The 13,993-nt window shown below is 35.8% G+C and overlaps 1 protein-coding gene across 3 annotated transcripts; it reads right to left on the bottom strand.

Annotated features, from left to right (window-relative positions):
* Window positions 1–3,413: 3,413 nt before the first annotated feature.
* On the bottom strand, window positions 3,414–11,541 carry LOC103723335. 3 transcript variants are annotated; one of them, XM_026800050.2, is made up of 4 exons: window positions 11,268–11,541; window positions 10,333–10,409; window positions 8,109–8,218; window positions 3,414–3,850 (listed from the first exon to the last, which is right to left on the bottom strand). In XM_026800050.2, the coding sequence occupies exons 3-4, from the start codon at window positions 8,203–8,205 to the stop codon at window positions 3,624–3,626; spliced, it is 324 nt and encodes a 107-aa protein (XP_026655851.1). In that variant the 5' UTR covers window positions 8,206–8,218; window positions 10,333–10,409; window positions 11,268–11,541; the 3' UTR covers window positions 3,414–3,623. The 3 variants fall into 3 exon arrangements, with proteins under 3 accessions (XP_026655851.1, XP_008812442.1, XP_038988495.1); XM_008814220.4 differs by lacking the exon at window positions 10,333–10,409; XM_039132567.1 differs by lacking the exons at window positions 10,333–10,409; window positions 11,268–11,541 and adding an exon at window positions 10,676–11,217.
* Window positions 11,542–13,993: the final 2,452 nt, after the last annotated feature.

Here is a 13,993-nt window from a genome sequence, read left to right as displayed (position 1 = left end):
TTATATGTTATTGAAGTGCAAAGTTCCATCACTTCCCAAATGCACCTTTTAGATGTTAGAATAGTTAATTTCATGGCTTTCTGAAGGTGAACATGCGATCCATAGTAATATTATCAAAAACATCAATAATTGTAATTTTTTAGTTGATGGTCTTAAGAGACCTGTGTGTTATTTTCTCCTGGTAGCTCAATCTAAATTATTTTTTAGGGTAGCATTATGAGGCTTTATTATAGTATTCTGATTTAATCCATAGATATTTTCAAACCATTCTTTCTTACCATAACCAAGTAAGAGAGAACTTTTAATGAAGCCATAGCTTCTTTTACTTTGAGATGAACTAGGCTTAGCAGCAACCCTATACTGTGGTGTAAGTCAAATTGGGTTTTATAAACTTCATAAAATGTCAATAGGACCTACAAGGTACAAGCAAGCTATGATAAGATTTTCGTTACAAATTCCTGGATAGTCAAGTACTTCTTAACATAGCCTGAATCATGTCACTGTGATTCTCCTCACTTCTTTTTCTACATGTCCATGTAGCTAAAGATGAAAAAGACCATTAATATCAGCCTGTACAAAATTTAGCTTACATTTGCCACATTTTCATGTGTTAGAATACAACTCCCACAAATAATCCTCAAGACAATATCAGCCTGTAGAAAATTTCAGCTTACAGAAAGCTGCCACACAAGTTTCCAAACCTATCCTATACTTGCTTTATAGGATTGTTTGCAAGGTTTTACCATTTTCTTTTCTTTTACTCTTGTGGAATCTGGAGGCAATTTGGCTATCCCTGGGATGCACTACCATAAAACTTATTCTCAAAAGGTAGCTCTATAAACATCATCTAGGCAATTCTTGTTTGCACTTCTGCTGAAATATACCAGAAATCAAAAACATTTATTAATTAAAACAAGACAAGATTCATCAATTTTTATTGGTGGATAACATTATGTCACATAGATGTCTATGGACCATCCAATGTGCAGCTTTTACCCTCAAGACTTCTCACATTTTTCCCAATTAAATATCTCAAGCATTATCAACCAAGGCCCAAGCAACTGGCACCATCAATTTTCAGAGACCAAGGTTGCCATATTGCAGGGATATTCACTTTTCTATCAACTGAAAAGTAGCTTACCTAATCTATGGCAACTGCTATCCCCAATATCTTTGTTCTTTGATTCAAATGTTGAAATATTTAGGACATGCAAGGCCCAGCCCCCACATCTAGACTTCAGAAGAGTTCTTTTCATGGTTGAGTGGAGGTGGCGGGTCCTGGCATTTGCCAAAACTTTGAATCTCAACCTTTGCTTCAAAGAGGACCATGTGGGTGCATCTTAGCCTTAAGGCATAGGTGCCAAGTCTTTGGGACACGCTGTGAGGGATGGTGGGAAGGGAAAGAGGTCATGCTCTTTCTGTGGACCTTATCTGTCTCAAAGATTGGAATAGGATGCTCAGCTAAGGATATGGACTCCCTGAGGTCAAGGATGCTTTCATTTCAACTGTAGGTATAATATGATAGTCCAGGTAACGATATCCTCTTTCCTAGTTATTAAAAAAAAGCTCCAATCATTCATGACATTTTCCTTGGTATGTTCTTGTACATTTAATATAATCAAGAATGTCGAACTATTCATGAATTCTGAGCTCCGTTAGCAGACTATTAGTAACTTAATCATGGGCTAATGGATTATTATTAAAACCATAATGATGCTCCTTTTATTGATAGTAATTGTGTTGCTATTTTATTGTGTTAGTTTTGACATGAGTCTTGGGTATCAACTACTTCAGTTGGTAAAATTAGAGGAAGGAGTTGGTAATGATCTGGATTGAAGTCCCACTTGCATGAGTTTATACTTTATTATCTCGATAAATTGGGTGGAGACCAGAAACCCTTTGTGCGGCTATCTCATCAAAAAAAAAAAAAACCTTCTTATTTGAATTATTCTAGATTTTTTCACAGATTCTGTGCCTATAATCCCATTCCAAAAATATTAAGATGCTAACTGGATCGCCTCCTATGCCGCCCAGCATTCCGGAGAGGTTCTCTGGATACACCAGCCTTCGGCCATTTCAGTATCATGCAGCACTTGATTACCATGAAAAACTCAACATTTTGGCACGACAAAACTTAAAATTTTTGGAGAAGATAGAGAGTGCAAAAAAGGCTTCGAGACAATGGTCTTCTCTAACTCTCGCAAATACCATGTAGTAAAGATAGTCTTCACCAGCCTCTGGCACATAATTGACAGATATAATCGTATCAATATACAAACAACAAACAATATGTTTAGTATCGAATTGTTTGCCATCTGAATTTATTATAGCTCTCTCGTGGGCGTAAAGCTAGTTAAAACTATAAGAAAACTTGAATCATCTGTTGCAATATTATGTCTAGAGAGCAACTTCACTTACAAAAAATCCATCAAGGAAAAAAAGTGATGGACAAATTGGGATAAATCGGATAATTTTGAAGGCTAAAACTCATCCTCAAACACCAACATTTTTTTGTGTCGATTTAGATAGTAAAGACTTTTTTATTCATAAGGACATTTTTATTTGAAAATGGTTTTAATCCCACTTTTTTAACATAAAACCTTAAAGAAAGTTAACGAAAAGGCACAATTAAACTTCATTGCTATAACTATGGTGGCTTAATTCCACAAATTCATATTATGTCAGTGCCAAGGATTGTCAAAATTGGTAAAGCCAAAAGGAAGCTGATGAACTCCACAAAGGCCAAGAGAAGCTTAAAGGAGATGCATCTAAATGTTCTCATTACCAATGTCTAATTTCACCAAATCTTAATCAGCACATTTCTGTTACTGGCAGTTTAGAATTGCTCAAACCCAACCAAGTCAACTTTCCCCACAATCTAAACCATAACCAACTCTAGCTATAATCAATATCAAATTCTTATTAGCTTTTTCACAGGTAATGCATGTTCAAGTTCACAGGTTATGCTTGATCAAGTCTTGCTGTTTGGTGTAGGAGCACATTGAGAAAGAGAGAGAGATGAATAATATCTTTAGGATAAACTTGATTGCGAGCTTCATGTTTTTGGTTTTTATTTACCTGCTCTTTTCACATGGATGTTTCACCCTTGCTTCAGTGAGAATTTTTCACAGGTTCATCTCTTCACCTACTCTCCATGTAGCTATTCAGGGTTGCATCCACATCATTCGATTCTTTGAGTTTACTGAAGATGGCACGGGTAGCTTGCAACAAGAGCAGTGACTTTTGCTCTATAGATGGGCTGGGAAATGTAATACAGTGATTGTAACACTACTAACATCATGTAGGTTATTCCCTACACTTGGTGTAATGTAATATAATTTGTAATTCTACTAATGTCATATCACAACATTTCTAGCTCATACATTTCTGTCATATCCCCAAAAAGCAGTAAGTTTTTAGATTGTTTCCAAACCGTTAGGATATAGAAAATATACTAAGCTAAAATCATTTGAAGTCAAAATTTACTGCATTTGCACCAATACAATCCAAGTGGTAAACTAGCACAACAATATTGTCCCTTTTGCTTTATGATGGAAGACATGGAAGTGAAATAAGAGAAGAGTTTAAATTATAAGACATACAAATTTCACTGACAATAATCCTTACTCCACTTTGTCCCGGGATTGGGCATCGTGATTGCTTGTTGTGGCTGCAGATTGGTTAATGCTGGCTTTGGCCTCAGCCAAAAAGGCTGGATCTGGCTGGAGCTCGCGATTGGCAGGTTCCTTCATGGCCATAATGATATACAACACGATCACTAGATTCACTGATATAACCGCAAGGAATCCACTTAAAAGTGTTTGGGATGAGGATGAAAGCTGACCTGAACCTGTTCAAAAGAGGACCCCAAAAAAAGTACATAGTCAGGAGAACTGAAAGGGCTTATTCATTAAAGAAAACTAGATATACAAAAATACAAAAATGTAAAAGAAAAGAATAAAATAAGGCAGCAGATGACAAGCCTGTTACTTTCTATTTTCATGGTCAAAACCACAGCAGAAGAAATAAAACTCATAAGCCATATTGACATAAGTAACTGCAGCAGAAACTCATGGCATTGAGACAATATTGATTCACAAAGAAAGAAAGAGGGCGGGGGGAGGGGGAAGCCAATCCACACCACCAGCCTGCACGAACCCACCCAACATAAATGGGTTCAGTGGGGCTTTCTTTGTAATCGGTCAGTTCTGGGTTGACCCGATATCAATCATATTTTAAATGTGCAGGTTCGGGATTAGCCCCTGAACCTGATGGCTTACCCAGGGTGATCCTGTCAAGAACCACCTCCCAGATATAACATAGTTGATAGTCTCTAATTTCTTTTCATATGGTTTAGTTACTCAATTCCTAGAAAAAGTTATAATGAGTATGGACGTGGTAGCCCATGGGATTTTAGGATATATGGTTATATTTTACCTAGTTTTAGCATTAATTAGTTCATGACCTTTGTATATCCTAAAATTCTAAGTTTATTGTAACTATGATGATATATTTTAAGTTCAATTTAATATCGTTGTTTGTGATCTTTGAATACCATATTTTACTCTACTTTTTCAGTTATACACACGATTAATGAATGAAAACTTAAATGGGTTGGTGGCAGGTATGAGTTTATATAAAACAGATGGGTTGGGTATGGGTTTAAGTTTTCCAACATGATTATAAATGGGTCGGCTATGAAGCAAGTTTTTTTATTTTATTTTTTTGCCTGGGAGGGGGGAACCCAAACCCGACTAGACCAATTGCCACCCCTATGTAATCAAGATGGAGCAGAAATATCCATCCATTCCCCACCTTTTCACCTCTCTTTGCTAGCAGAAGAATACCAAAATAGTAATCTAGTGTGTTTGCGTTAAAATGGAAGTCTTTAAGGACTTGCATATTCATGTGTAGGGTATGCTACAATTGGCAGTGGAAATACTTGGTGGTAGAGTAACTTCCCTTAAAAATTGCTTGTGGCTAGACTATTATCTCATCTAAATGGTGGTAGAGTAACTTCCCTTAAAGGGATGATGATGCAAAATATGGAAAGTATTGTGCCAATGCCTTATTGGCACGTAGAACAACCAAAACAACTACTACTGCCACTGCTTGGCATGCAATGATGCATAAATGCATCAACTGTACCAACAGGGGCAGGGAGCAGGGGACTGGGGAGAGAGTGGGGCGTGGCTCCCAAGGATTGAAAAATCCCATAGGTATTATGTATATGAGATATTTTGGCAGCCCAAAGCCTATAAATATTTATTCAGGCTAGTGGATTCTTCAATTCAGTTCGTCTACAAGACAAGCTTTCAAACATGGCTTAATGTGAGCTTCTTCTTATCAAATGAGCTTGAAAAGCCAAACTAGAGCTACTTACGAGTTAGTCTTTGTAATTTTTTACCTAAAGTACCTAAAGTTCAATCTAATACTTAGATTTGGCTAAACTTAGGTTTAACAATGAGAAAACCATCTACTATCAGTTCATTCTTTATCAGTTCATTCTTTATCAGATCATTCTTTAAAGAACCTCTCAAAAAGGTTCATCCCAAGATGTTCATCCTTTCAAGTCTCAGGACTTGAATCTAAAATAGCTGATATAGCTATGCCAGAAAATGGTAGTTCTCATGATGCTGGGCCCTCTGAATCTCTAGCCAATGCATTTATATGACAACATGGTGCTTCTCATGATGCTCCATGCAATCCCATTTTAGACCTAAGTTTAGCCAAGTAGATGTGTTATGTTGAATTTTAGGTACAACATGAAATTAGAAAGAGTAACTTATAAGTGGCTCTAATTTAGCTCGTTAAATCTCTTTTAATAAAGAACAAACTCACATTAAGCCACATTTTAAGACTCATAAACAAGTCAAATTCAAAAATCTACAAGCTCAACTGCTTCAATAAATTCCTATAAGCTTGGGCTTGTTATTTTGAAAACATGACAATCCTCAGCTACAATATATGTGCAAGCTTGATCGAGTCGTGGACTAGCATGAAAGTATTCTTAACATGTATGACCTAACAGTCTAGCAAATTTCACGCGACCACATCCTTGGCATGGCTTAGCTCATGTCTATGTAACATTTATCTTTTTTTCTTATTAACATATGCAATGGATATATTTATGCAAATTGGACAAAAACATTGTACAAAATTAGAAAAGTACTAATACAGAATTTTTATTAGCAAAACAGATCAATATGACCCAGCTGTCTAGCAAAGTTAAAAACAACCAAACAATTGGTTTGGCTCAGCTCATGCCTACGTAACATTTATTTTTATTATGAACATATAGAAATACCAAATGGATATATTTATGCACATTGGACATAAATAATCTTATGTTTGTAACATTGCATAAAAACAGAAAAGTACTAATACAGAATTTTTATGAGCAAAAGAATTCAATCTAAAATATATGAGGTTGGACCCAGTGTTAAGAAAGACAAGGTAATAGTTAGTAGCGTTTTTTCTAATAAAACACTATTGACAAGCAAATAAGATTTTAATAGCACTATCCCCTCCCATCCATGTACATATGTTTCAGAAAATAAAATTAATGCAAAAAGAGGAACCAGAGGTTTGGGAGGAACTCACCTTACTTAAGTTGATAAGCAAGTATCTTGACAAATGATAATGGAAGAAAGCTATCAAGTTTGTATTCCTTATGCAAGCAAGAAGATGCCAAACCCCATCAAATTTCAATATTAATTGAAAGGAAACCTTTGGTCCTATCTGAAATCCCCACAAGCAAGCCTTTGAAAGTCTTATGCTCCAATCTTCAATATAAACATCTCCATGACTAACCACACTATAGCATCTCACCTAAAATTGCTCTTCAAATGAAGGTACATCAAAATCTAAGAGAGAAAGCAGAGATGTAGCTGGAGAACCTACACACAATTGATTGCTGAGAGTGGAAGATCTAAAACGAAGAGCTTGTGCTAGTAAACAATGGTGTCATCACATCGGCCAAGGGATAAGAAACAAAGTGAGAGTTTGATTTGTTTAAGCAAATTCTTGCTATTTTTTTCTCTTACCCCATAGTTTAGGCTTGGATGTGGATAAATTATGGATGGTGACCATCTCTTGAGCTTTCCTAGAAAATTGGTGGAAAGGGATTGGTAATAGAAGAGTCTGCATGGTTAAGGAAGTTAGTATTCGGGATTCTCATTGGCCAAAACCATTTACATTAGAGAACATGTATTCATAGTAAATAAGTGAGCTCATGGTGGGTTTGAGATGGGATACTTAAGAATAAGCATCGAGTCCATCTTAGTGGGGCCTTAAGCTTAATCATGGTGGAGTATTACTTGTAGAAACTAATGATATTGTTTCCCATTCTTTTCCTTTCTCTTTTTTTATGGCGGGGGGAGCGGGGGCATGGATTCATTGAATTTCAAATGTTCAGTAACTTTTGAAGAGAGCAAAAGGATCACAATTGATTAGCATTGTAATAAATACTTCAATTCAATTGTCTCTAGACTAGAGACTTAAACAAAAATTCAATTTCAAACAAAAAACTCATCCTTCCTCCTTAAACAAAATTCATGTCATAACTCAGCTAGGTTTGGTTACATCAGGCTGCAACTATGCTATCACATAACAGGCCAATGTAGACAAGAAGGGGCATCATGATGGCCTTCCACACCCTAACAATCCCTGTCCCCAACAACATGACACAGTAGATATCATCAGGAAAGTATGATAGAAGTTGGTATTCCGATATTTGCTTAACAATATAGAAGGCCAACATTAACTACAAAATTGGAGTTCCCATTTGACAACAAGTGGACAGTCAGCTGCCAATTATTGGAATTAAATTGACTAGTCTCACAAAGCTAAATTACAGAAATCCTAGTGAATGGTGAAATTCTGTACTTTTCATCAAACCACCTCTTTATAGTAAGAAAAGAATGGTCAATACTCAATAGGCAATTCTAGCGTTAATCTGAAGTGGAAACTTGAAGGCATTGCACAAAGGCAATATTGAACTATAAGGATATGGCCTTTTCACAAACTTGTTAAGGAGGGTTGAAAAAGGTCAGTATAATTAATAATCAATAAAGATGCATAAATGATAGCAGGACAAGTAAGCATACCAGGAATAATATGATGATTAAATCCATATAGTATTGCCATCGGAGCCAACCACATGATCATGGATGCAAGAACAAACTTCTGCATCACTCCTGCCATTGCTTCAACTTATCTGCACACAGATAAAAGTAGAACAATGTATTGCCATTTTACTTAAGAAAACAAAGTTGTTCAAGGGATTATGTAAGCAAAACTATAAAAAGGGATCATCCAAGTGAAAGCACTTTCTCAACTCAAAACAGGGACAAACAACTGGATAAAAAGCACATCAAATCTAAAACCAAAATTTGAAATTTCCATGTCATATAAACAAGCACATACACGTAAAACATGTTAATTTGCATGTCTTAAATAAAATTTTCCCAAGTAATTAGCATGTACTTTTACATCATTATAGAGATATAAAGGCCACGCTCTAACACAATCACCAGTCAAAGAATCATCCTGACAAGATTATCTGACTGAAAAGTTCAGAAAAAACTAATTTTTAGTTTTTTTTGAGACACAGTATACCCTTACTATGTGAAATAACAAAAAATAACCAAGATAATTTTTATACCTTACAAGTTACAGAATATGATGTTTCCTATATTACTAGAATAAAGTCATATAGCAGGTGGTGTAACTGCTATATAGGCATTATAACAATTTGAAACAAACCATTGAGGGGTATAGTGTGGATGTGTGACGAAGTGTTAGAGAGGGGGCAAAAAGAAGAAAGATGTGGAGTCCACAAGTAGAAGAATGGTTTTCTAATTTCTTATAAATTATTTAAATATTGTTTGTCTTTATACAACACTATTTTGTAGCTCCAACAAAACATAAATATTGTACCCTAATCCTTAGAGGACTCACAATTGATCTTTATTTGCCTTATATTTCTTTCAACATCATCTGACTCACACGACTGTTAACCATTCTAAGACTTCACAGCATTATAATTATTAACTTTTCTAAATACATTTAACTTTAAACTCCTAACATGGATTATGAATGACCAATAATAGAGCTTTTTAGAACTGTAAACTTTACCCTGAAGCAAAATTTGCAAACACAAATAAAATTCTAAAAGGAAAACTGATTTTTCCTAAACCACATCCACACTACTTATCCAATGACTATCATGTTATTCACTTATTTGACTACAATACACAGCATGCCATAGCAGATGTACTCTGTAGATATCATAAACACCTAGAAATCCTCTTCTATAATTAACTACAGAACTGAAGAAAGGCAAAAAAAAAAAATAAAGATATGACTAGGATGTAGCATACAAACAAAAATGGCATTCCAAGAGTCTTGCAATAAGACCACTAAAGCATCTGATCATAGGTTTGTAGGAAGGAGGGAAAGATAGATAGGCAAATAAGATATTATCCATCATTTTGTTGGAGTAGCATTTCCAACTGCATCAATATACAATCATTTCAAACAGTGGCTTAAGATTCCTAATTTTTTAGGAACTATGGGACTTTTGTCATTTTAGGATAACACGTTGAGAAATACTAACTTTTTCCATTTGCAGAAGATTGGATAAACTAACACCAATATATGAGGAAGCTAGCACTTACTGACTAACTTAGTGTGGGTATAAAGCAAATTTGACTGCAAAACCAAGGAACTAGAGTTATGAAAAATGAATAGTAAGGTACATAAGAAAAGAATGCAGGAGCAAAATTCAAAAAAGATCCCAAGGTGAGTGTCACACCCTACATAGAAGACTCAGGATAGTAAGAACAAGCCATCATAATTGTCATTGAAGCCTTGTCTCATCCAAATAGGCTGTCTATGGGAGCACAGAGAAGACTTTTCCCTCAAGCTTGAGCAGATTTTTGCGAACAGCTATCAATCTAAATCCAATGCCAATTGTCTAGAACTCGATGTTGAATTTTTAGGGGAAAAAAACTTTAAACATTTAACCAGCCTACTATGAATCCTAGAGAGCAAGTTGTTTTTTAAGGTATGGCAACGCATCCACCTAACTGATCATAATTGAAGCTCATGCAATCAGGTGATATTTGGTTTCCTGTAAGTTCTTCTAAAACAATATCATAACATGATTCTTTGTAAAACAACAGGTTTTATGAAGAACAGAGGGAGGCTATTTTTACATAAAACTCTTTTTCATGTTTCCTGTCTTGTCGGTTTTGGAAAAACATATTTTATGGAAAGCAACCAAACATCTATTCCTGTAAAACTCACTGATTTGTTTCTTTCTCAAACCTGTTTCAGTAAAGCTTGTAAACAGGCAGCATCTTAGTAACTAATCCAACTCTAAGATTCCACTTCACTTGGACAAGCTGCAACCCAAGAAAATAGGATATAGCAAGCTTACATGTAGGAAGTCATGATAATTTCCAAGTCAAATTATAAGGTAAAGAGTCATACAGAGACACAGTTCCATATTTACATCACTGAAACGAAGCCAATAAATCATTAAAAGATAACAGAAGAATTTTCTGGTGGTGATTAACTATATTTGGAAATTATATTAGAATTATCTCATACAAATTCTAGAAAAAAGTTTATGGCCCCATGAAAAAGATTTAAATGGTGGATGTCATACCTACAGGGGAAAAAGAAGGATGCCTTGAATAAAAAATCCTCGATAAAACCCGAGCAGACTGAGAGACAGAAAATTATCACGGACCCGACATTCGGCGGCAACAAGTGGAAATGGGGTTGCCTCAAATAGTCTCATGCAAAGACAGTAAGGAGCCTAGAAAAGCAAAGAAACGAGAGAGGAAGGATGCAACACTGGCAGGAGAAAGATGACGCTGGCATCAAGATTTCTGGTCTTAAACATCGCTTTCGGTTTGTGTTTGGAGTTGGAATGCGGGCAGATAATGCCAGCTCGGATATGGAATGCTGTAGTAACACTAATCAGAAGTTGTCTTCACAGTTTTAAATTCATACCAAAGCAATCTTACCGTAACAATAATCTTATAATTCTTACTTCAGATGAGAACACCCTCAACTCGATCAACTTATCCAATTAATGCGGGCACCCCGATGTCACCATAGAAGAAGAAAGCATTGTTCAAGAGAGAGCACTGTAAATTGCTCTACTGATGCAATTAGTTAAGCAACACCAATGTTATACTTCCATGGTTCTTTTAAAGCCTTCTAGAGTTCAGAGAAGAAGAATATCAGCGCACCTTGTAGGGTACTCCTCGACTTTGGGCAATCCGGCAGCTAGACCTACTATTGAACGGGTGGCGTGCGACGGAAAAAGCAAGACCAAAAGCTAAACGCTAGAGAAGATGATGGAGGCCGACCGTGGACACGAGAGAGTGAGAGAGAGAGAGAGAGAGAGAGGATTTGCGGCGGCGCTTGGGGTTGCGATCGGAACGCCGCAGCTGGGGCGAGACAGGGCCGGAGGAGGAGGGGAAGGAAGAACGGGAGAAGGGGTCGCAGATCGGGGCGTCGGCGTTGTTTAGTTATTTATTTTCTTAGGGAAAAATCGGATCCGTATTTTATTCCCAAAAAAAGACATGAACCTGAATCCGAGAAGGTTTTACCTTCTATGTCGCCGTTAGGATTCGTAGTCGAATCCGCCTAGGAAAAATCCGACCCAAAAAAGAGCAGCACAAGGCTACGGAAAGATAAGGAAAATCTAAATATAATTTGATGATAATAGAAGAATAACAAAAATAAAAAAATAAAAAAATAAATTATAAAAAAGTGTACGTAATAATTATTGATGATGTTTCTACTTACTATTAGCCCCTTACTAACAAAAAAAAAAAAACAGTGTAGAGAAACAATATAGTTATGACATCTTGTTAGATTAATGGTATTGGGGAATAAGCTTAGAAGAAAACGACTTTTTTCAACAGGATCCATTTGCCACATATAACTTCGTTGGACCTTATATTGAATTAAATTAAATATTTTAAAATTTTGAAAACTAAATTAGTCAACGGCCAAGTGGCAAGCATCCGTGCACAAGCAAGGGAGCAAATATGAAAAAATTTCCAGCAAACCATGACAAGTGTCATGCATCCAGCGCAAGAGCAAGAATGGAAAAGCCCCTCGAAGAAGAAAGAAAGCATGAACGGCCAAGATGCAATAAGCCAAAGCATCAAAGAAGCACAAGAAGACACGTCATCAATCCGCGGAAAGGGAATCTTCTTCTTTTGGCATGCCTGAGCCTATATAAAGGGCTCTAGGGATCATTTCAAAGACAATCAAAATTTTCTCTTCTCCCTATTTCAAGAGTCTAAATAAAAAGGGCTCTAGGGATCATTGGGGAGAAAAGAAATAAAGCAAATTTTTCTTCTCCTCATAATTTTTCTAAGTTTCTTTTGAGCTATCTGCAAGCGTGAACGTGCTTTTCTTTCTTCCCTGGAGGCGCACTGACGGGGAAAATGTGGTTCTGTATTGGGTCGTCATATCTCCAGGAGATCTGTGCCAGCAGACCCGTGCGTGGGGGGCATAAACTTTCTTGGGACAGCGCATCAGCGTGCTTCGATCCACAGGCCATCTTCTCTCTCTTTCTTCATTTTATTATTATATTGTCAAGTTAATTATTTGCTAGTTTATTCTTCTTATTTATTATTTTTGAATATTAGAAATATTTAATTTATCAATTATATTTGTGCATCTAGGCTAACAATCTAGGAAAGTTTATGTACTGTTAGCACTAGATTTTAAATTGCAACATTTATTATATATTTTGCTGCATAATTGTAAATTATTATATTTTAACTGTTACACATTTATGCTAGCTTTACTTTAGTACTTAATTTTTCAAGCAAAATATTAGATTGCTTAACCTCCAAGAGATTTATTAATACCTCTATTTGGACTCCTTATGGAGTAATTTCCATATTCCATTCAAACGGAAATTCGGAAATTGGTTAATTCATAGGAGCTAGCTTAATATTGCACTTAGGATAAAATTGAATGATATTTAGTGAAATTATCTATTGAATAATGGTGTCTAAGAAAAGCTTGTCAAAAAGGCATACATGCCTAAGAAAGGCTGGTACTTAAGTGAGCCAAGTGCTCCACCACCGATCTGGAGCTGATCTGGCTGTTATTCTTTGGATTTTTCAATTAGACATCTAAAGTTCAAATTAGATATCAGTACAATAATTTGACATAAACCTTCTCATTTGTACATGTGTCAAAATTGTGTTAAGTTACAAATCAATGGCTTCCTACATATCTGAAAACCTTAGTGCTAAACTTGAAAAGTTTAATGGTCAAAACTTTAGGAGGTGGTAGAATCAAATGTCGTCCTGGCATAGGAGAAGTTTGATTTTGAATTTTCCCTCATGTGGCTGATTAGAAACTTATTTCATGCTCACCTTCCCCATTTGATTTTCAGCATGTGCCCCGCATGGAATAAGTTTGAATTTGAATTTGAATTTCTCCCCAGGCAGTTGATTAAGAAGTAGTTTTAATTATCCCGCCAACAAGCCGTATATGGCACATGAGTCTTAGGTCTATATAAGAGAGTCATAGGCCTTTTGTGAGAAATTATCTTTGATCATTGTATTTGCTTTTTAATGCACTTGAACTTAATCCCAAAATTAGAACTTAAGAATAATGACAAATGTGAGATATGTGTAGAGGCCAAATTACCTAAAAGATCCTTTCATTCTGTAAGTAGAGATTTTGATCTCCTTGAACTCATACATAGTGATGTATGTGACTTAGAAAGAACCTCAAGGGATAGAAATAAATATTTTGTAACTTTCATAGATGACCTTTCTAGATACTATCACCTCTATCTTATTGAAGCTAAAAATAAGGTCCTAAACAAAAATCAAAGTCTATAAAGCAGAGGCTGAAAACCAACCAGATAAAAAGATTAAAATCTTAAGAGGTGAATATACCAAATTTGAGCTGATCCAGTTCTGTGAAGAATATGGGA

Source organism: Phoenix dactylifera, chromosome 12, assembly GCF_009389715.1.
Source record: "Phoenix dactylifera cultivar Barhee BC4 chromosome 12, palm_55x_up_171113_PBpolish2nd_filt_p, whole genome shotgun sequence".
NCBI lineage: Eukaryota > Viridiplantae > Streptophyta > Magnoliopsida > Arecales > Arecaceae > Phoenix > Phoenix dactylifera.
This window is presented reverse-complemented; position numbering and strand designations above follow the sequence as displayed.